The sequence below is a fragment of the Festucalex cinctus genome, chromosome 21, assembly GCF_051991245.1.
Source record: "Festucalex cinctus isolate MCC-2025b chromosome 21, RoL_Fcin_1.0, whole genome shotgun sequence".
Taxonomy (NCBI): Eukaryota; Metazoa; Chordata; class Actinopteri; order Syngnathiformes; family Syngnathidae; genus Festucalex; species Festucalex cinctus.
This window is the reverse complement of record NC_135431.1, coordinates 14,999,434-15,026,179: the sequence shown is the minus strand read 5'-3', so window position 1 is coordinate 15,026,179 and position 26,746 is coordinate 14,999,434. Positions and strand designations below refer to the sequence as shown.

Here is a 26,746-nt window from a genome sequence, read left to right as displayed (position 1 = left end):
GTCTGAGTACATTGGAAAATATAAAACAGCCTTGTTGAATGGTGTCATACCTGTGGTCGGCGCATGGACCTGCAGACGGTTTCCCAGGTGGCGGGTGAGGCACGAGTCTGCCGCTGAGCTGCTCGGGAACAAAGGTGGCGCTCATGGGGCGTGGGATCTTACTTTTACTACCCGACGAAGAGGACAGAGAAAGAGGGTCTTCCCCTCCACAGTCCGACCTGGAGCCGCGGTCCGAGGAGAGGCGTTCTCGCGGGAGGGTGACCTGCAGGTTTTCGCAGGAAAGCGACGGAGAAGGCGAGTGGGTGGGCGACCCAAGCACAGGGCTGCTCCAGCGGTTTCGCCTGTCCCTTTGCAGGTTCTTGCTCGGAGAGTCCGGAGGGGTGCCAGAGTTTCGTATTGGGATGCGGCTCAGTTTTGGCGAGCAGGGGGAGTCTTTGGGCTTTAAAGAAGCGAGGAGCGAACCCATCACTTGAGGCTGCTGGTTCAGGTCTGATGAGCAGTCGGGCAGACCAGAATCAGTCTCTGGGTCTTTTGTTAGGGGAGTCGTTGAACCTTTTAGTGGACTCGATGATGGGGCTAAATCTGCCTTCCCGATATCCTTTAGGATTTGTCCGTGGAGCTCATCGGATTTGCTGGACGGGGCCTCAAGAGGTATCGTGTCACTCTTTTCGAGCACAGGAGACTGCGGCGTGCAGCTGGAAGACTGAAAAGAACTCAGTGATTCGGCACAGGAATAAAAATATTATATTTATAAATCACTAAGAGTACCAAGTAAATGATGATTTTTGGAGAACCAAAACTGCCAAAATTTAAAATAAATATATGAATGAATAAATAAATGAATAAAAGTGAAAGTAAAAATAGATATCAAAATATAATTTAAAAATTGAAAATACAAAAAAATTATACATAGAAATAAAAACAACAAAATATAAATAGATCGATAAATAAATAAATCAAAGTAAAAATTAATACAAAAATAAAAAATTAGATTAAAAAATATATATTAATGTGGAAATACAAAAATAAATATGTAAATAGAATGGGCTCTTTGCACAAATCCAGTACTTCCTAAACTCAACACCAGTCCTTCATTTCCCGTCTTTCATGATGGACAAGCTGATTAATCCAGGTGTGCCTGATCTCAGTAACTACAACAACATTGGCCAGGCACACCTGGATTAATCAGTTTGTCCACTCATGAAAGACAGGAAACAAAAACGTGTTATTCAGTTCAGGAAGTAGTCGAACTGTGCAAAGAGCCCATCGAATATCAATCAATAAATACATGTCTCATTAATTTATTTCATGCTGCAGACGCCCTGTCAGGACAAAATGTTATTCAAATGAGGGGGCGGTCCTAAGCGTGTCTAGGTTTGGACTCCGCAGTTGCAAACTAATGGTCACGTGAGCGTAAACAAGGAAGTCTGACAACATTTCGTTCTGATAGAGCAGGGGTGTCAAACTCACGTTAGCTTAGGGGCCGCATGGAGGAAAATATATTATCAAGTGGGGCGCATCGGAAAAATAACGGTATATAACTTAAAAACAATTGCTGTCATTTATACGCAGATTTTCGTGGACCAGACCTAAATTACGGAGCTCAATTGTAATCATATTGTTCCGAAAAATAACACAAATGCAAATAGAACACAGCAACACTTTGCCGGTATACATTCTGGACGTGTGAAATTGACCTGTTTTGCATATATATTGTTCCCAGAATGCATTGCATGGCGCAGTTAATGATGTCATAAGGACGTTTATCCTTGTCATATCTATTTGTGTTACCAGTAATTGAATTTGTGTCGTATTTAACACATTTATGTTGGTGTATGATTGCAAAAAATAATAATAATAATTAAACAAACTGTAGTTAAAGTTGTGTGTAAAATAATGACATCCCGGACGACGATTCCCTGGACAAGTTGCATTGGTCATCTGAGGACTGCTTGTGAAATTACAAAGTTATATGTTTTGATTGTGGCTGGCTGATTAATTAGTCGGACATTACAAATTTTTAAATTTATTTATTTATTTTTTTACTTTACAAAATTATCTCGCGGGCCGGATTAAACCCATTTGCGGGCCTGATCCGGCCCACGGGCCGTATGTTTGACACCCCTGTGATAGAGCGTCTGCAGCATGAAATAAATAAATGTGAGAGCAGAGCGTTTTTATTTATTGATATTTAATTTAATTTATATATTTATTAACACATTTATTTGTATACATATTAGAGTTGTTTTTAGATCCATTTATATTTATATTCTTGTATTCAATTTTTGAATTACATTTTTTTCATCCATTTTATTTAAACTTTTTTTCCATTTAATTATTTATTTATTTATTTATTTTAAATTGTGGCAGGGCAGTTTGGGTCCTCCGTAACTACTAAGTGAATGTTAAGCAAATAAAAACAACAACATAAAAATCAGCATAGGGAAGATGCTTGATCGTTCCTACCTGATCCACATGTGGTCGTCCTTGCCCCAGCAGCCTCCTGTGGCCAAGTAACCACGTCGCAGCCGAACAGTGTGACAGAACAGGATTGATTCCTACATCCGGGCCCTCACGCGGTGGATGGCTCTGGCCGTCGGCCGGATTAGGGGTAGCCACTTTGTTCTCGCGCTGGACTTCAGCTGAAGGTTTGATGGCGGCGGAATTGCTGCCTTGCTCCAGCTCCAGCACCACCCACTCCTGGGAGTCTCCCTCTTGGACCACAGGACTGACGTTGACGGCGACAAAACCGCTGCTGACAGCGCCTTCCTCTGGGTCGGCCGTACCCGTGCCGGAATGATCGGCGGACAAGGCTTTCTCCCCGATGTGAGAAAGGACGGGAGGCGATTTGTTCCGACTGAAATAAAAAAAACATTTTTTTTATATGGTTTGAATGAACATTGTGGTGTTTAAAAATAAGTCTGAAGCACAAACCAGGACTCAAGGAAGCGCTCAAGAGTGGGTTTGGGTTCAGGTGTGAGTCTCCTTTCAAACGCCAAGCTCTGACTCTGACGCATCTTCCGGAGCAGCGGCACAGCCCGTTCCAAGTACATGGTCTCGGATCGGACTCGCCTCGGAGAACTCTGCGCGGAGCCAGCGGGGCTATGGTTGCACTGGTTCGGACTGTGCTCTTCCTCAGTCACCACCTGAAAAAAAATTAAGTAGCAAGTTAGCAACTAAGGATGCTTAAAATTTGAATAGAATCTGAATGCATTTTCATTCAGCTGTAGACAGAACGGACCTTCCTGATCATTGGCTCAACGTGCTTCTGAGTTTGAATGCGTTCCATTTCATCCCATATGCCTCTCGCAGGAACGGACGCAGGGGGGGGAGCAGGGGGGCAGTTGTCGGCATCGCTGAAGCGCTCTCCGAGCATGAGGACGTCCTCTGTGTTCTCCCTCTGCAATTCCACTGGCAGCACGGATGCATTGGCCATGCTTTAGAAAGAGAGAGTGTGAGGGGTGACCCCTGGAGCTCATTTGCAAAGCACACTTTTTACAGTGAGAGTCGACAGGGTGGACATTTAATCTGAACAGAAAGGACTACCAGTTCTGCAGTGTGAAAAGGGTAAAAGGAATAAGAACAGCACGACTGTGTGTACCCCATGTGAGCTGGCGTGAGGCGGGTGAGCTCCTGGCCGGTCGGTGGTGCCGCAGGAGCGGTCAGAATATCCTCCGAGTCGCTTTTCTCCCAGTCGTAGGGATCGTTGTGCAGCACATTGTGGCTTTTCATCGCACTGTCAAACAGTGACATCAGCAGCTGTCACGGGGGAAACGCACACGTCAGCATTTTTGGCAGTCGGGAGGGGAGCAAACGTGATGATGCAAACGTGAGCTGAGCGCCAACCTGGTAGTCTGGTTTGGTGTAGTAGTCCAGGCTGACGATGTGCTCTAGGAATGTGCTAAACTCAGATGGTAAGTGATTAAGCATGAGGCGGTGGTCGTATGCTTCTTTTAGGTTTCCTACTTGTTCCTGTCGGACAGGAGGATCATAATATTAATTGAGACTCTAAGTTATTATATATTCATGCAATGACAGGACACCGTCTGCCTTTTACAAAAACAATAAAGATCAATTTTTCCACAGAGATACACATTTATGTTAGTACCTAACATTTACACACACTGTACCTTGTCTTTAAATTTTCTCCATGGGAGTTGACCAGACGTGAATTCAACCAACATGTAGAACAGGGACCATAGATCGTCATGACGACCAATTTCCTGCAGTCAAATATCACACACAAAGTCAAAACAGGAAATGCATACAGAAATCTGATTTTTATTTTGTTTTTTTAACCCTCTTAAACTACTAATTTAAACAGGAAGGAAGTGACCTGGGAGTGTTCCAAAATAAACAGAAAGTGACCTGAATTGTCCCAAAATCAAAAGGAAGTGATCCGGTGGAATCCCAAAATCAACAGGAAGTGACCCGGAAGTGTCCCAAATCAACAGGAAGTGACCCGGCGGTATACCAAAATCAACAAGAAATGCCCGAAAAACAACAGGAAGTGACCCAGAAATGCCCCAATTTCAACAGGAAGTAACCCGGCGGTATCCCAAAATCAACAAGAAGTGCCCGAAGAACAACAGGAAGTGAACCAGAAGTGTCCCAAAATCAACAGTAAGTGCCTCCATGTTGATGGAAGTGACCCGGAAGTGCTCCAAAATCAACAGGAAGTGCCCCCAATTCAACAGGAAGTGGCTCAGATGTCAGTTCACCTTGTTTTTATGAGTATTGATTGAAGCATATCGCACAGTTCCTCTGAAACCGGCCACAGACCGAGGCTGGAAAAGAAAAAGTCACAGGTACATGTGAGACACATTTGTGCATTGTTGTGCGAAAAGATTTGCAGTTTTAGACATTTAACTTTGATAGGTGAGCTTACAGGACGGAGTTCCTGGTTGGAGGTCAGGTACTGTCGGGCCAAACCGAAGTCCAGCATGTAGCAGCACCTGCAGGTACTTGCTAGTCTTCCCATTGCAAAGTTAGCCTTTGAACGACATGAAAGTTCATAAATTGTCAATGTTTTTCATTTTTCATCTAAAAACACTTCAACTGCTTCCGGTAAGAGTTGTCTTACTGGTTTAATGTCGCGATGCAAGAATCCCACTGAGTGGATGTTTTCAATGCTCTGTAAAATCTGCTTGCCGAGCTGCAGAGTCGTCGAGACTGAGAAAGTACCATGGGCCCTGCTTCTCCGCAGATCGGCCAGGTTCCTCCCCTTTGAAGAGTTAACATTCATTATTCACATTTAAAACAAAAGTTCAGTGAAATGTTAATATTAAAGCTTTTTATAACCCATAGGAACCGTGTGAAAAGCCTACCTGGAGTTCCATCACCACATAGTTGAAGCGTTCATTTCGGCCAGCGCTGACAAAGCGACACACGTTTTCTTTGCCTGTTGAAAAAAAAAACAACAACAACATAATACGTAGATGTGGAGTATAGGTGCATTAAGTATATTATATAATGTACAGTAAATCAATATCCTTACAGTATTGCAATGACATATTGATTCAACTATCACATGTTCTGGATGGAGGTATGGCGCTTAGAGGAGAGGTAGTTTTGGATGGGACTGGAAATTGGACCCTTCTTTTTGTGTGTATGGTGCTCATTGCGACTGCTTGTTTATGAGCTAGCTTATAAGCAAACTTAGCTTGTAGCAAACGTGTGTGACGTCATGCATGCTGAGATCACGTCTCTGATCAACTACTGAAAGGAGACTGATTCTGTCCTCTTTCATCTAAAAACTGCTTCAAACATCAAAGCGTATGTAGGGATGGAAGAATGTTGATCTGTTGTGATTGTATTGGTTTTAATGTTTTATGTTATGTTTGGTTTTTTTTTGTGTTCTGTAAAGCGCTTTGTGACAGTTCAGGCTGTTTGAAAGCGCTATACTGTATAAATAAACTTGAGTTGAGTTGAGTTGAGAGCTAAGGGACAATTGCTTCCTGTGCATTATTTTCTAACCTTGAGCACTATTTCTTGAAAGCTCAACTGTGGCGCTCTTGTGCAATACTGCACGGTTCTTTTTCCTATCTGATGATTAGCAGATGACTTCATGTCTTACAATTTCTATCACACAATTTATTTTCACACATTCCTTCGACAATCTGTGTATATGATACTGAAGTAGTCATAATTAATTATATTTATAGTGCAAAGAAGCAAACCCTTGATCGTTTGACTGCATCTACAAACGCTTAATGCAGCTTTTGGCTTGTGCGGCAAAGCGTCACTCACCCTGCAGCTTCCTCAACACGGCCGCCTCAGTCCTCTGCACCGGTTTGGGGTGTGTGGCTGACTCCACTTTCATGGCAACGGTGGCCTGGCTGAGTAGGTCCAAGACCTCATAGACCTCCCCGAAGCCACCTCCGCCTATCTTTCGCACCTGCAGAGCAGTTTTTCATGAGGCATGTACCGGTCATGACTGGTGGGGGTAACACTTAAGATGCCCCACCTGACACCAACCACAGTTTCAGTGGCAGGCCTACACTTCATCCATTCTCACAAGCAAGCAAGTATGGTTGGATCGTATAGAAAAATACCACGATAGTGTCACATGCAAATGATGCTTGCAGTTGCTTCGAATGTTTTTTTTAGTCACTCCTAAAAGATTTGTAAAGTATTTGCATGTGGAAAGAACAAAGTCCGGATGAGTGAGCTGTGGAAGACTGCAGGAGGGATGAACAATTAAAAAAATTCAAATCAACATTACAATGTACACCTATTATCCATCCATCCATCCATCCATTTTCTTGACCGCTTATTCCTCACAAGGGTTGCGAGAGGTGCTGGCGCCTATCTCAGCTGGCTCTGGGCAGTAGGTGGGGGACACCCTGGACTGGTTGCCAGCCAATCGCAGGGCACACAGAGACGAATAACCATCCACACTCACAAGCACACCTAGGGACAATTCGGAGCGCCCAATTAACCTGCCATGCATGTCTTTGGAATGTGGGAGGAGACCGGAGTACCCGGAGAAGACCCACGCGGGCACGGGGAGAACATGCAAACTCCACCCAGGAAGGCCGGAGCCTGGACTCGAACCAGAGTCCTCAGAACTGGGAGGCGGACGTGCTAACCACTCGATCACTGTGCCGCCTGTACTCCTATTAGTATTGTAGTATTATTTTCAAAATCATTCAGCCCTACTAGTCACAACTACAGTAATCATTCAGATAGAAACCTATCTGGGCCATAATGTTTTAAAAATTCAAATTAAAATGTGAAAATACAGGTATTAAGCTAGTGCCTTCTTTTGCCTAGTCTTTTGACATGACCTGTATTTTTATTAGCCGTCCACAAACCTACCAGTTGAATGAAAACCACTGCCCTAAAGTGTACCTTGTGCTTAAATAAGACATAAGGGGTACTTCTAGTGAGCTCTTACCACTCTCCATCTGTCTTTGACCACATCTGCCGCTGACAGGATGTCTGTATGGTCTCCACTCATGGTGAGTGCTCTCTGCTGCAGTCACAAGCTGACATCAGTGGCACCAACCCATCACTGCAAAGTGCAAACAGTTCATTCACTCCTTAAACCACACTGCCTGATATTGTGAGTGATGATAGGTAAGGTTACAAACTGAAAATACCTTCATGTCACCGATTCGCGTATTTTAAAGTGGAGAGGGTAACTTGATTGTGCATGACATTCCAATCGGGAGCTAGCTAGCGGTTAGCAGCTAGCTTTAGCTGATTTTAACCGAAGCCCAAAGCATAATATTGACAAGAAAAGGAGTTGGGTATGGTTTAGTAAAAGGTAACGTGGTATGGGGGAGCTGCAAGGCAACAAATATACGAGGCGGTGCTGAATGCTAACTAGCATGTTTACTCCGCGGTGGCTAAGCAGCGAGCCACCGCGACTCCTTGCCCGCGTTACCTCGCTCGGTTGCACCGGGACGGAGCCACCATGGTCCACTTCTTGACGGCCACGTCATTCCTACGGTTCCTTTATCTTGCGGATGAAGGGACGGCGATGGAGGGGGTATTATCCAAAACGTGAGCTAATAAGCTAGCCAGCCGATTGTCCACAGCCGCCGATTACAGGGGCAACGGTGACGTCTTAAAAGCTCCCGAATGAGCCGCAGGATCGCCATGGCAACCATCTCCCCGCCCCAACTCCGGTACAACACAATCACGTTGGCATTTTTCACGCATACAAACTGAAATTGCACGGCCAAAGGTGGATATTCATGTTGAATATTTGTAATTCGTCATAGTCATGAGTCATGACAGCGTACAAATGTTACAGAAATTAAACTGAAGAGGCATGTTCGGTTACATTTTGAACCTCTCACAGCACACCAACAAACGAAACTGTCGCAAAAAGTATATGCTGAAATAATGAACTCGTCTCAGTTTACTTACAAATTTAAAAACCTAGGCCTGTTTTGTTTAGTTGGCCATAAAGTTATTATTGCAATATTGTACGAAAGACAACAGGAATCGAAACACAGGTTAGCTGTACCTTCTGCCATCTACTGGAAGCTTGTTTAATCCATCCATCCATCCATCTTCCTCCGCTTATCCGGGGTCGGGTCGCGGGGGCAGCAGCTTCAGGAGGGAAACCCAGACTTCCCTCTCCCCAGCCACTTCAACCAGCTCCTCCGGCGGGATCCCAAGGCGTTCCCAGGCCAGCCGAGAGACATAGTCTCTCCAGCGTGTCCTGGGTCGTCCCCGGGGCCTCCCGCCAGAGGGACATGCCCGGAACACCTCCCCAGGGAGGCGTCCAGGAGGCATCCGAACCAGATGCCCGAGCCACCTCAGCTGGCTCCGCTCAACGCGGAGGAGCAGCGGCTCGACTCTGAGTCCCTCCCGGATGACTGAGCTTCTCACCCTATCTCTAAGGGAGAGCCCGGACACCCTGCGGAGGAAACTCATTTCGGCCGCTTGTATCCGGGATCTCGTTCTTTCGGTCACGACCCACAGCTCGTGACCATAGGTGAGGGTTGGAACGTAGATTGACCGGTAAATTGAGAGCTTTGCCTTTTGGCTCAGCTCTTTCTTCACCACGATGGACCGATACAGAGTCCGCATCACTGCAGACGCTGCACCGATCCGCCTGTCGATCTCCCGCTCCATCCTACCTTCACTCGTGAACAAGAGACCCCAAGATACTTGAACTCCTCCACTTGGGGCAGGATCTCATCCCCGACCTGAAGACGACACTCCACCCTTTTCCGACTGAGGACCATGGTCTCGGATTTGGAGGTGCTGATCCTCAACCCAGCCGCTTCACACTCGGCTGCGAACCGCTCCAGTGAGAGCTGGAGGCCCCGGCTTGATGAAGCCAACAGCACCACTTCATCTGCAAAGAGCAGAGATGCAATGCTGAGGCCACCAAACCGGAACCCCTCCACGCCTCGGCTGCGCCTAGAAATTCTGTCCATAAAAGTTATGAACAGAATCGGTGACAAAGGGCAACCTTGGCGGAGTCCAACCCTCACCGGAAACGAATCCGACTTACTGCTGGCAATGCGGACCAAACTCTGGCAACGGTCGTACAGGGACCGAACAGCCCGTATCAAGGGGCCCGGCACCCCGTACTCCCGAAGCACCCCCCACAGAACTCCCCGAGGGACACGGTCGAACGCCTTCTCCAAATCCACAAAACACATGTGAACTGGATGAGCGAACTCCCACGCACCCTCGAGGATCCTGCGGAGGGTGTAGAGCTGGTATACAGTTCCACGGCCAGGACGAAAACCACACTGCTCCTCCTGAATCCGAGATTCGACCTCCCGACGGACCCTCCTCTCCAGCACCCCTGAATAGACCTTACCAGGGAGGCTGAGGAGTGTAATCCCTCTGTAGTTGGAACACACCCTCCGGTCCCCCTTCTTAAAAAGGGGGACCACCACCCCGGTCTGCCAATCCAGAGGCACTGTCCCCGATGTCCACGCGATGTTGTAGAGGCGTGTCAACCACGACAGCCCCACAACATCCAGAGTCTTTAGGAACTCCGGGCGGATCTCATCCACCCCCGGGGCCCTGCCACCGAGGAGCTTTCCAACCACCTCAGTGACTTCAACCCCAGATAGGAGAGCCCACCCCAGAGTCCCCAGACTCTGCTTCCTCAAAGAGTTTTTGCCTCAGCAACCGCCGAAGCCGCGTTCCGCTTGGCCATACGGTACCTGTCAGCTGCCTACGGAGTCCGACAGGCCAAAAAGGCCCGATAGGACTCCTTCTTCAGCTTGACGGGATCCCTTCGAAGATTGCCGCCGCGACAGGCACCGACCACCTTACGGCCACAGCTCCGATCGGCCGCCTCAACAATGGAGGCGCGGAACATGGCCCATTCGGACTCAATGTCCCCCGCCTCCCCCGAGACAAGGGAAAAGCTCTGGGCATTGAAACTCTTTCTGACAGGGGATTCCGCCAGACGTTCCCAGCAAACCCTCACAATACGTTTGGGTCTGCCAGGTCGGACCGGCATCTTCCCCCACCACCGGAGCCAACACACCACCAGGTGGTGATCAGTTGACAGCTCCGCCCCTCTCTTCACCCGAGTGTCCAAAACATGCGGCCGCAAATCCGATGACACGACTACAAAGTCGATCATCGAACCGCGGCCTAGGGTGTCCTGGTGCCAAGTGCACATATGGACACCCTTATGCTTGAACATGGTGTTCGTTATGGACAAACCGTGACGAGCACAGAAGTCCAATAACAGAACACCGCTCGGGTTCCTCCCAATCACGCCCCTCCAGGTCTCACTGTCAATCCCCACGTGAGTGTTGAAGTCCCCCAGCAGGACGAGGGAGTCCCCAGAGGGAGCGCTCTCCAGCACACCCTCCAAGGACTCCAAAAAGGGTGGGTACTCTGAACTGCTGTTTGGTGCATATGCACAAACAACAGTCAGGACCCGTCCCCCCACTCCAGAGTGGAAGAGAGTCCAATCCCTCTCAAGAGGACTGGTACCAGAGCCCAAGCTGTGTGTGGAGGCGAGTCCGACTATGTCTAGTCGGAACTTCTCGGCCTCGCACACCAGCTCGGGCTCCTTCCCTGCCAGAGAGGTGACATTCCATGTCCCAAGAGCCAGCTTCTGTAGCCGGGGATCGGTCCGCCAAGGTCTCCTCCCTTGGCTGCCACCCAGCCTGCACTGCACCCGACCCCTTTGGCCCCTCCCACCGGTGGTGAGCCCGTGGGAAGGGGGACCCACGTTGCCTCTTCGGGCTGTGCCCGGCCGGGCCCCATGGGTGCAGGCCCGGCCACCAGGCGCTCGCCAGCGAGCCCCGCCTCCAGGCCTGGCTCCAGAGGGGGGCCCCGGTGACCCGCGTCCGGGCAAGGGAAAACATGATCCATTTTTAGTCGTCATCATCAGGGGCTTCTGAGCCGTGCTTAGTCTGGTCCCTCACCTAGGACCTGTTTGCCATGGGTGACCCTGCCAGGGGCATAAAGCCCCAGACAACATAGCTCCTAGGATCATTGGGACACGCAAACCCCTCCACCACGTTAAGGTGCCGGCTCACGGAGGGGAAGCTTGTTTAATTGTTATACTATTGTAGATGCCATAGATAAAATCAATAATGTTTTGTTTTTTTTTGGTAGAAAATAAACAATCCATTAACGGGTTTTTTTAAAAGCGAAAATAGACATTTTTACAACTGTCCATCTATACAATGGAATATTTTATAATATTTAGGACCTAGTAATTAAAAAAGCATTTCGACTTCGATGGAAAATGACTTCATTGGCTCGATAAATGTTGGGTCACTCTACTTGCCATCCATCCATCCATTTTCTTGACCGCTTATTCCTCACAAGGGTCGCGGGGGGTGCTGGCGCCTATCTCAGCTGGCTCTGGGCAGTAGGCGGGGGACACCCTGGACTGGTTGCCAACCAATCGCAACACTCTACTTGCAATCAACCGAAATATCGTTACGGCTCCGCCCGCTTCGGACTGAGACGGTAAACAAAACGAGCATACACGGATGCACTGGTGGGCGGGGTCAAAGCAGCAGGTTGGAAAACAGGATAAGCTCTGGTCTGTTTGTGGGTGAGGCGCTGAATCTGCTGCGATCGTTGCTTTTTTTTTTTTTGCACTGCATTCTGTCCGTTTGCACTCTTTTCCAACTGTATATTTCCGTGCGTTATGCCGCGCGACTTTTTAGCCACCGCGCACTCTTACCGCGCGACGTTCCTACGTGCGGAAATCGCAGCGTTTCCACACGCCGCCTCTACGAGTGACTTAAAAAAAAAGTCGGCCAAGTGAAGGAGAGAAAAGTTACGGACGTGTTTTCCAGGAAAAGCCACGATATGGCGGATACAATGTGGAACATTGTAACTACGGCGTGAACGAGCGGTTGCAGCAGTCCAGTTTCGGTGATTACACTCGTGTACACTCGCCTGTTCGCCATATTTACGCGCTTAGAAACTCGGAATGAAAGTTAAGAGAGAGTTATGACATTTATGGCGCACAATCCCTTCATGGATCTGCATGACTTTGATCGCGAGCAAAGGGACTCTTCGGGGCCGACCATGGAAAAGCAACTGTGTCATTCATAAGGTATTACGTTCTATATTGTGGTTTGTGTGTTGCATAATCGCCCCCAGTGCTTCCAATGCTTCCTCATTGCAGCTTTTTTAACGGCCAGCAGCGGGTATAAGCTCTGTTGCACGATCGCCTTCATTTCCTGTATTTCTAGTTAGGCCAAATAGCTATGCTGTCCAAGGGCCTCCTAGTTGCTGCTGACTGAATCCAAACGCCCCTTTTAGCTGGACATAAACATGACATGATTTTGATTGTTGACTTTTAAGCATGCGTGCTCTTTGACCTTTATGCCTGGGCCTCCATTTTCCTATTCACTTTATGCTTTCTCCAGTGGTAAACAAAGTCTTGTATTATTTAAAGGTGCGGCACCATGAAGAGGATGTGAACAGGCTTCGAACTTCATCTGAGATTCTGCATTTCCTTTCGGATTGATATTTCCTTCCACATGCCAGCTGTGTACAAAAAGCAAGCGCAGGAAGTCAACGCACTACGAAACCCGGACGCCAAGAACTTCTCGCCATGAGTCTTCCTCCTCAAATGAGCGCTGATAAGAGCAGCAAACATCGAGCAGTGGCAGCCATGAAAGAGCCTTTGCAGCATTCAGGCGAGGTTTATTACGGACTAGGCGCTCCGTCTTTGGAGTCCATCCAGGGCGACTCGGCCGCCAGCTCCGGCGTGTACAACCCAGAGAAAGGCCCTCAGGTTCTACCGCCCTATCAACAGGTGGCCCCGGTGAAGTGGGTGCAGGACTCCTTACAAGCTCCGGGCTGGCCTCAGGAAACTGTTCCCGGTTGGAGCCAGAACTTTGGAACTTACGTGGGCGGCGTGAACGCCCGGGGCCAGATGGCGTTCCACAAGATGGGCGGCGAAAACCAGCAGCAGGTTTATCGGGACGCCCCCCGTGCTCCGGCGCAGGGCAGGGGACTGGAGTGGGAGCAGCACGCCATGCAGCAGGCCCAGCTGCAGGCGTATCAACACAAAGGCGCGGAGCTGCAGGGCGCGGCCCACGTGCCGCCTCACAACGTGGCGGGCCCCATGCTGCAGCCCTTTCAGGCGACGTTCAACAAGCAGCAGTTCCCACAGGGATACTACTCGGTTTTCAATAAGGGAATTCAGGGCTACGGAGAGCAGCCCAAAACGCAGCAGCAGCAGCAACAACAACAACAACAACAACAACAACAACAACAACAACAGCAGCAGCTGCTTCACCACATGCAGCAACAGCAGCTACAACAGCACCAGTTGCAGAAACAGCACCAACTACAGCTGCAGCAGCAACTTCAACAACAACAACAGCAGCAGCAAATGCAACAACAACAAATGCAGCTGCAGCAACAGTATCACCAACAACAACAACAACAACAACAGCAGCAGCTACACGAGCGACAACAACAAATGCATAAAATGCAGCAACAAGCACAAAACATCCCCCAGCCAGACACACAACCTCCAAATTTCGTCACATATCAACCGTCGGAACCCCGCCCGCCCGAAACGGCGCCAATACCCGAGCCGCCGAAGGAAGCCCAACCTGATCCGTACCCCTCGGAACCTTCCGACGCCGCGCCGGCCGCCCCGAGGCGCTCGCGTCGCCTTTCCAGGGACGGGCAATCGCCGTCGGCGCCGCCTCCGGTCAGCATGTGGCCGAAAGAAACCTCGCAAAATGGAGTAACCGCTGCCACGGGAGGAGTCATACAGAGCACCCGGAGGAAAAGGAGGGCGTCCAAGGAGATTAACTTGGAGACTCTCGCCCAGAAGGCGTCCGAGATGCCCTCCATGCCTGAATCGCTGTCTGTTTGCAAAACTGAGGTTAAAAAAAATCCTTTACTCTTATGCTTTATCTACACGTTCCAAACAATAAAAATGTCTTTACAATAATATGTTCTGTGCCCCACTACTGTGAATGACATCACATTTGCTCAGGGCCAATCACAGCTCAGCTTGTGAGTGTCACATGACCAAATTGGTGAGCCATGATTGGTTGTTACCTGAACAACCGTGAGGTCATTTTCAGTGGGGAGCAAGTGGCAAAATGGCCGCCCCCTGAGATGGATAAAAATTGGTGGATTTTGCAGCTTATTTCATATTTGAGAAATAGTACCGGTAATCAGAACATATTGTAAAGAATATTTTTATGTTGAAAATCCCTTATTACATAGTCTTGTTAGTTCACAGCTATTCAAATGCAAGTTTGTCCCACTTGCAGTTAGTCAGTGTGACAAAAAGGCGAGCTGCACTTTTAAAGAGGAAGAACTCCCTATTTCACTGAAGAACTTCCCCCAACTCTTTCAACATCACTTTCTTGGCTTTGTTTACTCTGACTTTTGCAGTCTCCTGTCTACATGCATAAGAGGCTTCTCCAAGCAGTCAGGTCGAAAAACAGCTATGATAGTGTTTAAAAAGGTGGCATTATTTACTAAGGCGGTCTAATGACATCCATTACAAGAGCTATATCACTACGTTACTACATAGCACTTTTTTCAGACCGACACCAGTACTATTGCTCAACTTTTGAGTAGTCACACCAAGTACTGATACCACTAGTACTTTTGATAGATAAAATTTCCAAAACAACAACAACAAAAGATCGTTAAAGGAAGCGCTATATAGCCCAATATGACATTTTTCCTTAAAAGTGCAAAAATTAATGAGAATTATTTTATTTTCTTCTAATTTGTAGTTCCCTACCGTAAAATGGTATCGGCCGCCTTCGGGAGTACCGATACCTTTAAGGCCGGGGATCACCTGGGTACTCGACCTCATAAATATTTATTATTTTTAATTTAAATTATAGAGATAGTAGAGTATAAATATTAGGGGTGTTAAAAAAAAATCGATTCGGCGATATATCGCGATACTACATCGCACAATTCTCGAATCGATTAAAAAAAATCTTTTTTTTTTTTTTTTAAGAGCTCAGAATTGTTCATTCGGTAGTCTTACCGATTCAATGTCTTATCATCATTGCCTTTTTTTTTTTTTTTTTTTTTTTGTGTGTGTGTGTGTGAATCGATTTTTAAACTTCCATTTTTAATGGAAAAATATTCAACAAAACGTCTGACTTCGGGTTAGGATTCACACCTTGAGCATGGAAGAATATTATATGAACGGAACATTAAGCCTTAATATTTTATTTTAATGCTGTTCAAACATGAAACAGATTACAACCTCTATAAGACTGAAATTTCAGATAAATAACACATTTTCATATAAATCTTACACTCTACAAGCTTACTGATTAGTATTTTCTAAATTTGAATGAAAAAAAATCGCAACAATCGACTTATAAATTCGTGTCGGGATTAATCGGTATCGAATCGAATCGTGACCTGTGTGAACCGTGATACGGATCGAATCGTCAGGTACTAGGCAATTCACACCCCTAATAAATATTATGTATGTTTGCAACAATTTAATTGCTTCCTTTTTTAACTTAATATTTATTTACTTATTTTTTAAATTAAATACTGAAAATATTTTGTAAATAGTTCATTTGAATTTTAGCTGGTGGACGATACCCACAAAAGGATATGGACAGGCAAACTTAAAAAAAAAAAAAAAGTAAATATGTTTTATAATACAATATTACTCAGTTTAATATTTAATATATATAACAAAATACATTTCAATTTTGTCATATGTGTAACAACAAAAATATTCATATAGCAAGTGTAAAGCACAACACGTTTAATTGCACAGAAAAACCCCCACATAGATCTTAGTTTTTATTTGACAATAATCCAATGCACTATTTTGCCTCAGTTATATCAAAATGAGATCATAATCAGTTCTTCATGATCAATTCTTTGCATGATTGCTTAATTATGCTCAGGAAAAGTTTGCGGCCTAGTTTGACTCGTAGAGATGAATGAGGAACCCAAATTTGCTCTCTTTGAAGTAGTCTTTGTCAAGGCGTTTCTTTTTTATTGGTTCCCATTACGTTGTGCAAGCGGTCACTTTAATGTCTAAGTTCTGTGTTGTAACTGAGCATTTATATAATGTCTCGCCATTGCCAGTGGAACACCCGCTTGTATTTTCTCCCTCGCAGCTTCACATCGACTGGATGCAGGTATCCGATTTATGGGAGTGCAAGTCATTGTGCTGTTGCACACAAGTGTGCAGTGGCAGCTGCATGTCTGCACACCTCCACATTCCTCAGGCTCTCTCGCTCAGTCATTGAGAACTTCAAGGGAGGGGCCGGCCCTGGTTGGGCTGCCAAGCTGAACAGTTGCACTCCCTCGTTGCCTAGAACGCCAAAATGCTTGCTCATCGCCAGACGCAACCCGCAGTTGCTGTTCTAATCTTATCGAGACGCACCGAACGATGAAAAAACTGTTGAAAAGTGTGTTTTGTAACTGCCAATCAAAAATGTTTGTGGGTCAAAAAAAAATCCAGTCCAGTGCATACATATGTAGTGCCTCAAAACGTTTCCTGATAAGAACAGTTTTTCCGCTAAAGCTAGTTAGTTATGTGCGTGAAGGTCAGTGACCTGGTAGGTAGATTTGTGCTCTGCTGGTTGTGTGTTATTGTGGCAGGCCAAAGGCACACTTTGAATCTGCCACAAACTGGAAACGGAAGTAATCACTCCAGTCCGAAACTTGGCCAAACTTTATTACCGCAACCACAAATCTGAAAACTGTTAAAACTCTGTCGGAAATTGGATTTGTAGATGTGCAGGAAAACACTGAATTTATAGATTTAGTTAGCAATATCTTTACTGGCATTTCTAGAATATTTTTGGATATTTAAATGTAATAATTTTATTTGCCATCCTAATTTATTTTGATTCAAAATAAAACATTTTAATTACCGGTTCTAAGTAAATAATTAATGATTGACGAGCCAAGCATGTAGCAGTTATTTTGTACTTTTTAAGGAAAATGCACAAGTTTTGTCTCTTTTTTTATTTATTTATTTTTTTTATTTAAAATGTTCTTATTATTTATTATTATTGACTGTCCTCTTAAAATTTTGATTGTATTAGTGTACGCATCAAAAACATCAATTTTCTTAACCGCTTATTCCTCACAAGTCATCAAAAACAAATCCTCAAATTCAATAAATACTCAAATTCAGTTTCAGTTGCGTGTTTTATAATATATTTATATAGGATTGGTCTGATACTTTCCTTATTTTAAGGTATTGAATACTCGTGGAGGCTGCCGACACAAGCCTCTGATATTTAAGGCCATAAAAAAAAACAAACACATTGCTCAAGTCCTCCTCAGCAGTAGTTGGCGCTATACTGCCACAGTTTGACACAATGGCTAGTCGTCTGCGTCAGAAAGATGTTTTGTTTATTGCTGATATTTACATTTTGTTTGGCATATTTCACCATTTTTAGTCTTTACAGTACTACATATAAAGATTATAAGTATTCCTCTTTTTAAGCAATACAGTTATTTTTAAATATGGACTAAAAGAGGAGCTTATGTTTTGACTTTTTTTTTTTTTTTTTTTACTTTTACTTTTCTGAAAATATATTCCTCAGCATAATGAATTGCTATTAAAATAACGTTATTTAATATCTACTATTTTATTATACAAACGAGTATAATTTGAACAAATGTTCCTCACATCATTATGTTTGGATCTTAAAACAAAAGTACATTTGGACTAAAATGAGTGACTGTCATTTGTAAAACCTTTGCTTTTGTTCCGCAACAGGGCGACGGTCCTCGAGGCAAACCCGCCAACATGGTCCCTTTAATCATGCCCGTGTCAGTGCCGGTGCACAGGATCCCAGCCGGTCACGGCGCGTCGGTGCACGGGCGAGCGGGCCAGGCCGAGCGGCCCTCGGCGACGGCTGACTGCAAACCGTCCGTCATCGTGGCTCGTCGCAGATCTCTCCGAAACTCGGTGACAGACAACTTTGAGCAGGTTGCTTCTTGGAGGGTTAAAGATGAGATTTTTTATATTGCAGATTTATAGCAGGTTTTGATCTCACATGTTTCACATACTGATTTGAATGGCTAACAACATTTTATTTTTATTTTTCAATGAATCAGTGAATAAGCATGTGCCTTATCTCTTTATCTTATTTATCTTATTTTATTTTTATTTTTTTTAATTTTAACAGTGGGGATTTACTGGGCTAACCTTGGTCTTCAGGTATCATATTTTGTACAATAGCAGATGTAATTGTGTGTTGGTGGAATTTGTTGAATCCTTGAAATCTGAATTTTAAATACAACTAAATAAAAAAAAAAAAAAAGAACGACCAAAAATTACAATAGTAGACAAGTGAAATAAGAATATACTAAAATAGTAGCAATAAAAATAAATACTGGCTGTTCTTGCTATACGCATGTTCACCTACTAGGGGCAGTGTGGTGCCATGTATGCGTGGTATACACACAATGAGGTGAGAAGAGCAGCAGAAGAAGAAATTTGTGAGCAATGCCAATATAACATTTTATTCGCAAATTTGGAAGAATCTGCACCTTTGAATATGTTATGGTAGCTGTGTGTATGCGTTTTAACAGTATTTTTGTGTGAATATTCGTTATTTTGTGGAATATCACTTCAGTAGTTCTATGCTAATGTTCCATTAGCATGTCAGTTGGACTTTACTTTAGCATTAGCACTGGTGCTGTTTTTAAAACAAAAACATCTATTGTATGAATGAACAATGCGTTATTCTTTTTATGTGCTTAGTTTTACAGTAAACTCCGACTGGGATGTTATTAAAAAGTTTTAAAGGATGCTAAGTGATGGAAAAATGTACATAACATCACACGCTTTGTACGCTAGCAACAAGGTGCATTTAGGGTACTTTAACAACATCGGGAACTTGCAAACACAGTACCCTTATGCATCTTTTTTCCTCAATAATCACGTGATACCAAAGTGTTTATTTGGATACCAAAATCCTAAAGTTCTCCTTCCTCCTCAATCTAGGATGGAGAAAATGATCCCGGACTGGACGAGGATGGAAAAAGCAAACAAAGGCGCAGACCCCGACCCGACCCTCTCATCATCCCTCCACCCAGACCTTCCACGTTGATCCCAGCGTCCGTTTACTCCAGCATCTCCGCCTACCAGAGCAACCTGCGCTCTCCCGTCCGGCTGCCGGACAACCCGCTCGCCTTGCCCCCTTACACGCCGCCGCCCATCCTATCTCCTGTGCGAGAAGGCTCGGGACTCTACTTCTCCACTTTCCTCACCAGTTTTGCCGCAAGCAACCAAATCCTCCCGCCGCTTGCGACACCCAAGACGGCCACCAGAAGCCTGCTGCGCTCCAGTAAGTCCTCCTTCCAGTCTTGTATTTGAGTATTTATTCAATAGCCTATTTACTAGTACTTGCTTTCGCCTTACTAGTAAGACAATTTGGTAGAACGACTAAGGTGCACTAGTAATTTTGTTCCGCTACTTTATGACATTTCTGTGCACATTAATTTAAGTAATCGGCTAAATGTTGCTAGTGAGGCAGATTATTTGTAGGCATTTTAGTGCCACTAGTAGTCTCCACATGCCCACTAGTTGTGCCTAGTAGTGTTGTAGTATAGCGCAGTAGTTTAGTAGTAAATTTTAATCGCATAACGGGAGGTAAAAATTTCAAAAGTAAAAAAAAAGTTATTGGGGGGAAAAAAAACATTATTTTTAATAAATAACAAACATTATTATTATTCTTATTATTATATTCTACTAAAGTCATTCAACTAGTGAGCTAAATTGGACTAAGAGCATAAAGTGTTGCCTACACTATTATCTCAAATCATCTTCCCCCGCTGAAGTGAAGTTTGCTTTTGTTTAACTGACATTGTGGTGCTCCTCCTGATAAATGCGACTTGGCCACATGGAGGCAGTATAATATGACAGGGGTATACGCAGACATTCTCAGCTCGTCAGTAAGTCCAGTAATATTAGTCATTCTTTGCAGAGGATAAAGAACATATGCCTGTGAGAATTATTTTATCAGTCTGCATGAGTTGTCACACTTTTTGCCTTCAAAAATTCATGATAAGAGCGACACAAATGCTATTTTTTAGCCTGTCTGTAGCGTTTCTCGTTATTTGTTAGCATTCAGCTAGCAGCAAGTAAAATGGCTGAATTATTGAGTCACTTGTGTGTCAAGGCAACACTGCACTCGTACATGGACCTGTAGCTGGATATCAAATAAAGCCTTCAACATCCCTTCACCACATATTTGATTTTTTTTCTTTTTTTTCCCCCCCAGCAAGTTCAGACATCACACCGCCGGTTCTGCCCTTGATCACCGACGCCACGCCCGTTAGCCTCGAGCCGTAAGCTGCATTTTCTCAAGCAAAAAACCTTGAGGCCACCGACGCGGCGCCAACATCTCACCCACAGCTTCCGTTTGTGTGCAGGCGCATCAACATCGGGCAGCAGTACCAAGCGGAAATTCCCGACTTGCAACACCAGTCTTTGGCTCACTTGGACCCGCACAAGGCCGACCTGGTTTGGCTTCCTTTGCATGACGGCCAGCTAAAACACACAGAACCGGATAGTGGTTAGTTGCCTTGCTTTTTTTTTTGTTTTGTTTTCTTGTACTGGATCACCATCTGCCCACTCACTAATCCTCCTCCTCATGTTGTCTTTTCTAGTGGAGAATCTGATGAGCATGGCTTGTTCCAGTGTGCTCAGCGGAGGAGGAACCAACCAGGAGCTGGCGCTGCATTGTTTACATGAAAGTGGAGGAGATTTCATTGTGAGTCCATTATTGCTGCAGTGATTTATCAGTTGTATCGACTATGCGCTTTTCATTATTACAACAGCGCAAATTGCCACATTACATGATACATGTGAATGAAAATGTTTCTGGTGCAAAATCTGTCTAATTGCAGGTTTTTTAACATTCTTAATTTTAATTAGTCTTTGCTGCAGAAGATTTAAGTTCTTACTTTGGAAAAATGTGCATCTCGTTATTATATTGTTTTATACAGTATTATAAATTATGGAAGAAGTTTTTTTCTCTAGTGTGTGTGTGTGTGTATGTATATATATATATATATATATATATATATATATATATATATATATATATATATATATAATTTTTTTTTTTTTTAAGTGACTAACTCATACAGATTCATTCTTCACAGGAAAATACTTTTCAAAAAGCCAATTCCTACCAAATTTGTCTATTAAAAATAGTGCGTTACTTTTTAGTTCATTTAAAGTTTAATGCCACAAATTTTTTAACACGCGATTATGACCGCCCCTTACTTGGAAAGCCTGTACTGGGGGAATTCCAGTCACAATGCAGTAGACTCGTCCATGTCAAAATTTAGCAGTAATAAATTTAATAAAAATGCATATATTTGTGGAGACTGGGGTTGTTTTAAAAATGTGCAGAATTTCACAAGTTACTTCATGTTAAAGATTAGATGTCTTACCAATACAATAGTGCCATCTAGTGGCAGTAAAATTCTCAACACAAATCAATGTCACTCATTTTTTACAGTACTGTATACCTTTTGAATTTTAACTAAATTTGATGAATTATGAAATTACTGTATCACTGATTGAAAGATGCAGCCATATTTGTATTGGTTTAAAAGTTTTTTCCCCATTTTTTTATGCTAACAAGAGTATGAAAACTTAGAAAAAAGTATTTTATTGTGCATTTTATTGTATATTTAGAACAGATGTAAAACTTGCGATTAATAATGATTTAATAAATTTAATTGCCTGAAACCCTAAATTAAAAATTATTTAACATTATATTGAAATATTTTGGCTGGCGACCAGTTCAGGGTGTACCCCGCCTACTGCCCGAAGCTGGCTGGGATAGACTCCAGCACCCCTGCAACCCTTGTGACGAGTAAAGCGGTTAAGAAAATGGATGGATTAAATATTTTAAGTGTTGAAGTTCGGATTTTATTAGCTGTAAGATATGATCAACATTAGAATAAGAGAAAAAAAAAAAAGTATTTGGCTCAATACAAGTAATTTTTGTGGGCCGATGCACAGCCTTATTTCAAGGTATTGACGATGGCATTTTTAGCTTATGTTGATATTAAATACTATATTACAAGAATACATGTTAACTTTCATTCTGTGTTGACACATCTCAGAAAACAATTGGAGGGTGAATTAGTGGGTTGCAGTATAGTCATCAAAAACCATGTATATATCTACTTAAAGATGCAAATATTTTGTATTTGATTTTCTGCATTTTTTATTTATTTTTTTTTTAAATAGGAGACCCTCAGGCGTTTACTGCATCAGGAGCCAATCTTCCCTAAAGGCCACCACCTGGCAGGTTATCACTACTCAGGTTAGGTCAATTTCACACAAGTTGCCAATGAATTCATCTTATATGTATCATAATTAATTCAAGGAAGGTGAACCAGCTGACAGTAATCTGATACATTGTAATTATGCAACAGCAAATGACGTACTGAAAATTATGGCACTTTCGTGCCACTTGGTTTCCTTACAGGCTCCGACCGGTGGAGTGCAGAAGAGAAGCATTACTTTAACAAAGGCATGTCTGCCTACAGCAAGGACTTCATCGTGGTGCAGAAACTGGTACGCACGCCTCTTCACTTCTGCTCGCACAAGATGCCAGTTTTTCCGCCGATAGTTGAATGGAGGTCGCTTTCCATTCCAGGTGCAGACGAAGACGGTGGCGCAATGTGTCGAGTTCTACTACACGTACAAAAAGCAGGTGAAAATCGCCCGCAGTGGGATTTTGACCTACGGCCCTTCAAACTCGCCTTTGGATAAACACACAGAAGCTGTGGTGGATGTTAAGGTAGAAATTGCTTTGGATTTTTAAAAATGTATACTGCATATACCAGGGGTGTCCAAACTATGGCCCGCCATCTATTTTTTAGCAACCCTCAGCATATAAAAAAAAAATTACTTTTGACACAGCCTGTTTTTCTAGATATGCAAAGAAACTATTTAAATCTAAAACAGAAATATTTCTCTTTGTAATTTAATTGTCGCATATTTCAGTTCCAGAAGCAAAACTGTTTTCCTCCATGTTCCGCTGTCTGTGTCAAGGTCTAATTTGTGAACACATCACATTAATAATCAACTAAGATCCTCAAGTGATTTAAAATATGTCATTTTATTACCGACTACTCTTCCTTTGATTCTGAATGTGGAGATTGGTTCAGAGATTGGGCGGCTCTATTCTTGTGGGATACAGGGGTGTGGGCCACCCTAAAATCAAGAAACATTCCAAACTGTCCTGTTTAAAAATAACTAGCTAAACTATAGTACATTATTAATAGGCATATTAGTTTTAGCGTGTTTAATAAAGTCAGACAATTTCAAAATGGCCCTAGCTTCCTTCGATTATTTTGTATGAGGCCCTCCCTCCAAAGAAAAAGTTTGGACACCTCTGGCATCTCCGTTTCCAAAAACATGCGCGTTAGAGTCACTGAAGACTAAATTGTCTATAGGTGTGAATATGAATGTTAATGGTTGTTTGTCTTTATTTAGAAAATCAAGAAGCTTGGGCCCTAGAAACATCGCTCACTTCATTTGAGTAAATTAGGATCAAAATAGAAGGAAATAAATGTTTGTATTTTCCTTTTTTTTTCAATGGAAATGCTATCAATTTTGCATACAACAAAAATAATTTGGATTACAAAATGGACAACTCCAAAAAAAAAAAAAAATCACGTCATATAATTAGTTTGGTAACTTGTTGCTAGGCTGAAGTCAAACATGGCAATATTGGGAAGGAAGAAAATCAGCACCATCTAGTGGTCTGCTACCTGTGATGCAGTGCCCACAGGTCAAAATTTGACTTTTTTTTTTTTTTTTTGAAATTATTGTTTATGCTTTATTAAGGTTTTAGATACAGATGAAGAAAAAAGAAAAGTCCAAACAAGGACAAGTTGCAGATTTTCACAAAGAAAGCAAATACATAAGATAGAAACCCTGCCAAGACAAAATACCATAATAAAATATTTACAAATAGTGAATTTCATTGGCTAAATAAGCCATTTCACCTTTTTAGAGGTGTATGTAATAAGCATTTGTGCTTAGTGTAATGCCCCCGCACGCATGTCTGATTATGACTATTTATGTTTTAATAACCCTCATATTCCCAGTGAATCCCCTTAGGTTCCATAAATTTGCATAATTCCCATGTAAAGCCTCAAATTTGGAAAATTTTTCAGAGATTCTCCATGCGAATATGTAATATGAGTAACCTCTGGTCCGAAAACGAGACTTTCCGAAAATTGTCATGTTTATAACCTACTTTGTGATTCCTTAGAGTTCTCAACAGTCACATCCAACCCAAATGCACACGGACGACAAGAAGGAGCTTCCTTATCAGCAGGACGGCAGTCAACAAGCCATCGTGGCTCACTCACTGCAGGCTCATGATTATGTGAGTGTTGGAACAAAATCCAAAATCAGGGGGTTGCCATCTTGCCACTTGCTGTCCACTGAAAATGACCTCACGGTTGCTCAGGTCAACAACCAATCATGGCTTACCAGTTTGGTCATGTGACACTCACAGGCTGCGCTGTGATTGGCCATTGGCCCTGAGTAACTGTGATGTCATTTTCAGTCGACAACAAGTGACAAAATGGCCGCCTCGGACATGGATAAAAACAGGCGGATTTTGCAGCTTAACTCATATTCCACTAATGCAACAGTGGAGGCACATACAACATATTACTGTCAAGAAAATATTTGCTGTGCGCAGCCTTCTCTAAAATTACACAACTTTTTCTCCAGGCGAGCACTGTGCCGGTGGCGAAAGAGTCAGAGAATGTTGTCAAGGATGCTGCCTACACATCAGCTCCACACAGGCCTCGGAGCGAAGCGGCAGCAAAGAAGACCAAAGTGCCAGTAAAGCCCACGCAAGATCCTGACGCAGTATTTCCATGCAAGAAGTGCGGCAGGTACGACCAAAGCCGTCAGGGAAAGTCCATTTTGTTTGATTTTTGTGTTGGCTTTGTTACGCAGGTTTCTTATGTAGCAAATATTCTCTATTTTGTTTAAAAATAATAGATTTTCTTCAAGAAAAAAAATACTGTTTTATTTACCCAAATATTAAAAATAAATAAATAAACTAAAATAAAATAATAATAATAATAATAATAATAGAAAATGAATTAAATTAATTAATTAATAAAATAATAATAATGCTACTACGACTACTACTACTACTAATAATAATAATACAAATATATATAAATAAATGAAAATAAAATACTACTAAAAATGTGAAAGTTAAAAATTAAATTTAATACTGATCTGCGCTTTTTTTTTTTTTTTTTTTTATTATTATTTTTTGGTTTTGTTTTACTAACCCCGTTACTGTGCGCATCAGGGTGTTCCACAAAGTTAAGAGTCGCAGCGCCCACATGAAGAGCCACGCCGAGCAAGAGAAGAAAGCCGCCGCTCTGCGCCAGAGGGCGGCGGAGGAGCAGGCGGCCGCCGCCGCCGCCCAAGCCCGCAAGGAGGCCCTGTTAGCCATAGCGGCGGCGGCGGCGGCGGCGGCATCATCTCACCAAGGCGGAAACGGAGCGGAGAACCAAGGGGAGCCGAGCAGCCAGGAGGACTCATCGGAGGCGGAGGAGGACGACAAAGATGAAGACTGGCACTGAGACCAAACGGAAATTTACGGCGAAACGGATTCGAAGGGATGGACGAGAATGATCAACAAGAGCGCAATAAGCACAAGAGAAATTTTTCTAGTCTTCCTGTGGAGCTCTTGCACTCTACTGGCTGATAAAAGACTTTGTATTCATCAACCAGGCTGGCACTCCATATTTTCACACATTTGTATCGTTTAAAATTTTACAAATGAATTTATTTTTGTCTAAATGCACTTCTACAGTACGCTTTTGCCAATGTTGCCTTTTTACAGTACTGTATATTCTTTATTTAATTAACTTTGTTGTCCAAAACTCGACTTTTTCAGTATAGGGAATTTCCCTGGGTTGTTTTGGTATTCATGATCAGGTCGTCTGTAATTTACGCAGAACAAAAAAAAAACATGTTTATGGCTCCTTTTAATTCAAAGGAGCCCATGGCTCGTTTTCAAAAAGATTTTGCAGAGTGTGAAAATGCTGCGTTGACTGTTGCTGATTCTATTTTAGGTTTGGTTGTACACTTTTTTTACAACTAACTAACCTTTAAAAGTAATATGTAAAAACACAAAAATAGTATATATAAAGTTTGACATATTTATGCATTTTTCAACGATTTTGGTAATATAAAAAAAGTGTATCCTATCAGATGCAATATAACTTGTGAATTGAAAATAAACATAATTAAAAAGTGTTGAACAATCAA

At 43.4% G+C, this 26,746-nt stretch overlaps 2 protein-coding genes across 6 annotated transcripts in view; one reads left to right on the top strand and one right to left on the bottom strand.

Annotated features, from left to right (window-relative positions):
* Positions 1–8,628, bottom strand: part of ttbk2b (tau tubulin kinase 2b) — an 11,004-nt gene extending 2,376 nt beyond the window's left edge. Inside the window, exons 1-14 of one of the 3 annotated variants that reach the window (XM_077510993.1) lie at positions 8,480–8,628; positions 7,400–7,516; positions 6,250–6,397; positions 5,328–5,401; positions 5,084–5,224; positions 4,889–4,993; positions 4,722–4,787; positions 4,131–4,223; positions 3,847–3,972; positions 3,602–3,759; positions 3,242–3,437; positions 2,935–3,146; positions 2,467–2,857; positions 51–703 (exon numbers count right to left, since the gene is read on the bottom strand). In XM_077510993.1, coding sequence (XP_077367119.1) covers positions 51–703; positions 2,467–2,857; positions 2,935–3,146; positions 3,242–3,437; positions 3,602–3,759; positions 3,847–3,972; positions 4,131–4,223; positions 4,722–4,787; positions 4,889–4,993; positions 5,084–5,224; positions 5,328–5,401; positions 6,250–6,397; positions 7,400–7,462 — 2,426 coding nt within the window. In that variant the 5' untranslated portion in view covers positions 7,463–7,516; positions 8,480–8,628. Of the gene's footprint in view, positions 1–50; positions 704–2,466; positions 2,858–2,934; positions 3,147–3,241; positions 3,438–3,601; positions 3,760–3,846; positions 3,973–4,130; positions 4,224–4,721; positions 4,788–4,888; positions 4,994–5,083; positions 5,225–5,327; positions 5,402–6,249; positions 6,398–7,399; positions 7,517–7,604; positions 7,866–7,891; positions 8,406–8,479 lie in introns of those variants that run through there. The other 2 variants (XM_077510992.1, XM_077510994.1) reach the window with 2 other exon arrangements.
* Positions 7,480–26,746, top strand: mideasa (mitotic deacetylase associated SANT domain protein a). Of its 3 annotated transcripts, none has more exons than XM_077510990.1 (13): positions 7,480–7,581; positions 12,866–14,314; positions 18,173–18,385; positions 19,406–19,748; positions 20,685–20,751; positions 20,836–20,978; positions 21,073–21,176; positions 22,673–22,748; positions 22,914–23,002; positions 23,085–23,228; positions 24,711–24,827; positions 25,181–25,347; positions 25,779–26,746. In XM_077510990.1, the coding sequence occupies exons 2-13, from the start codon at positions 13,025–13,027 to the stop codon at positions 26,053–26,055; spliced, it is 3,030 nt and encodes a 1,009-aa protein (XP_077367116.1). In that variant the 5' UTR covers positions 7,480–7,581; positions 12,866–13,024; the 3' UTR covers positions 26,056–26,746. The 3 variants fall into 3 exon arrangements, with proteins under 3 accessions (XP_077367116.1, XP_077367115.1, XP_077367117.1); XM_077510989.1 differs by lacking the exon at positions 7,480–7,581 and adding an exon at positions 11,837–12,520; XM_077510991.1 differs by lacking the exon at positions 7,480–7,581 and adding an exon at positions 11,843–12,520 and having other exon boundaries at positions 18,173–18,364.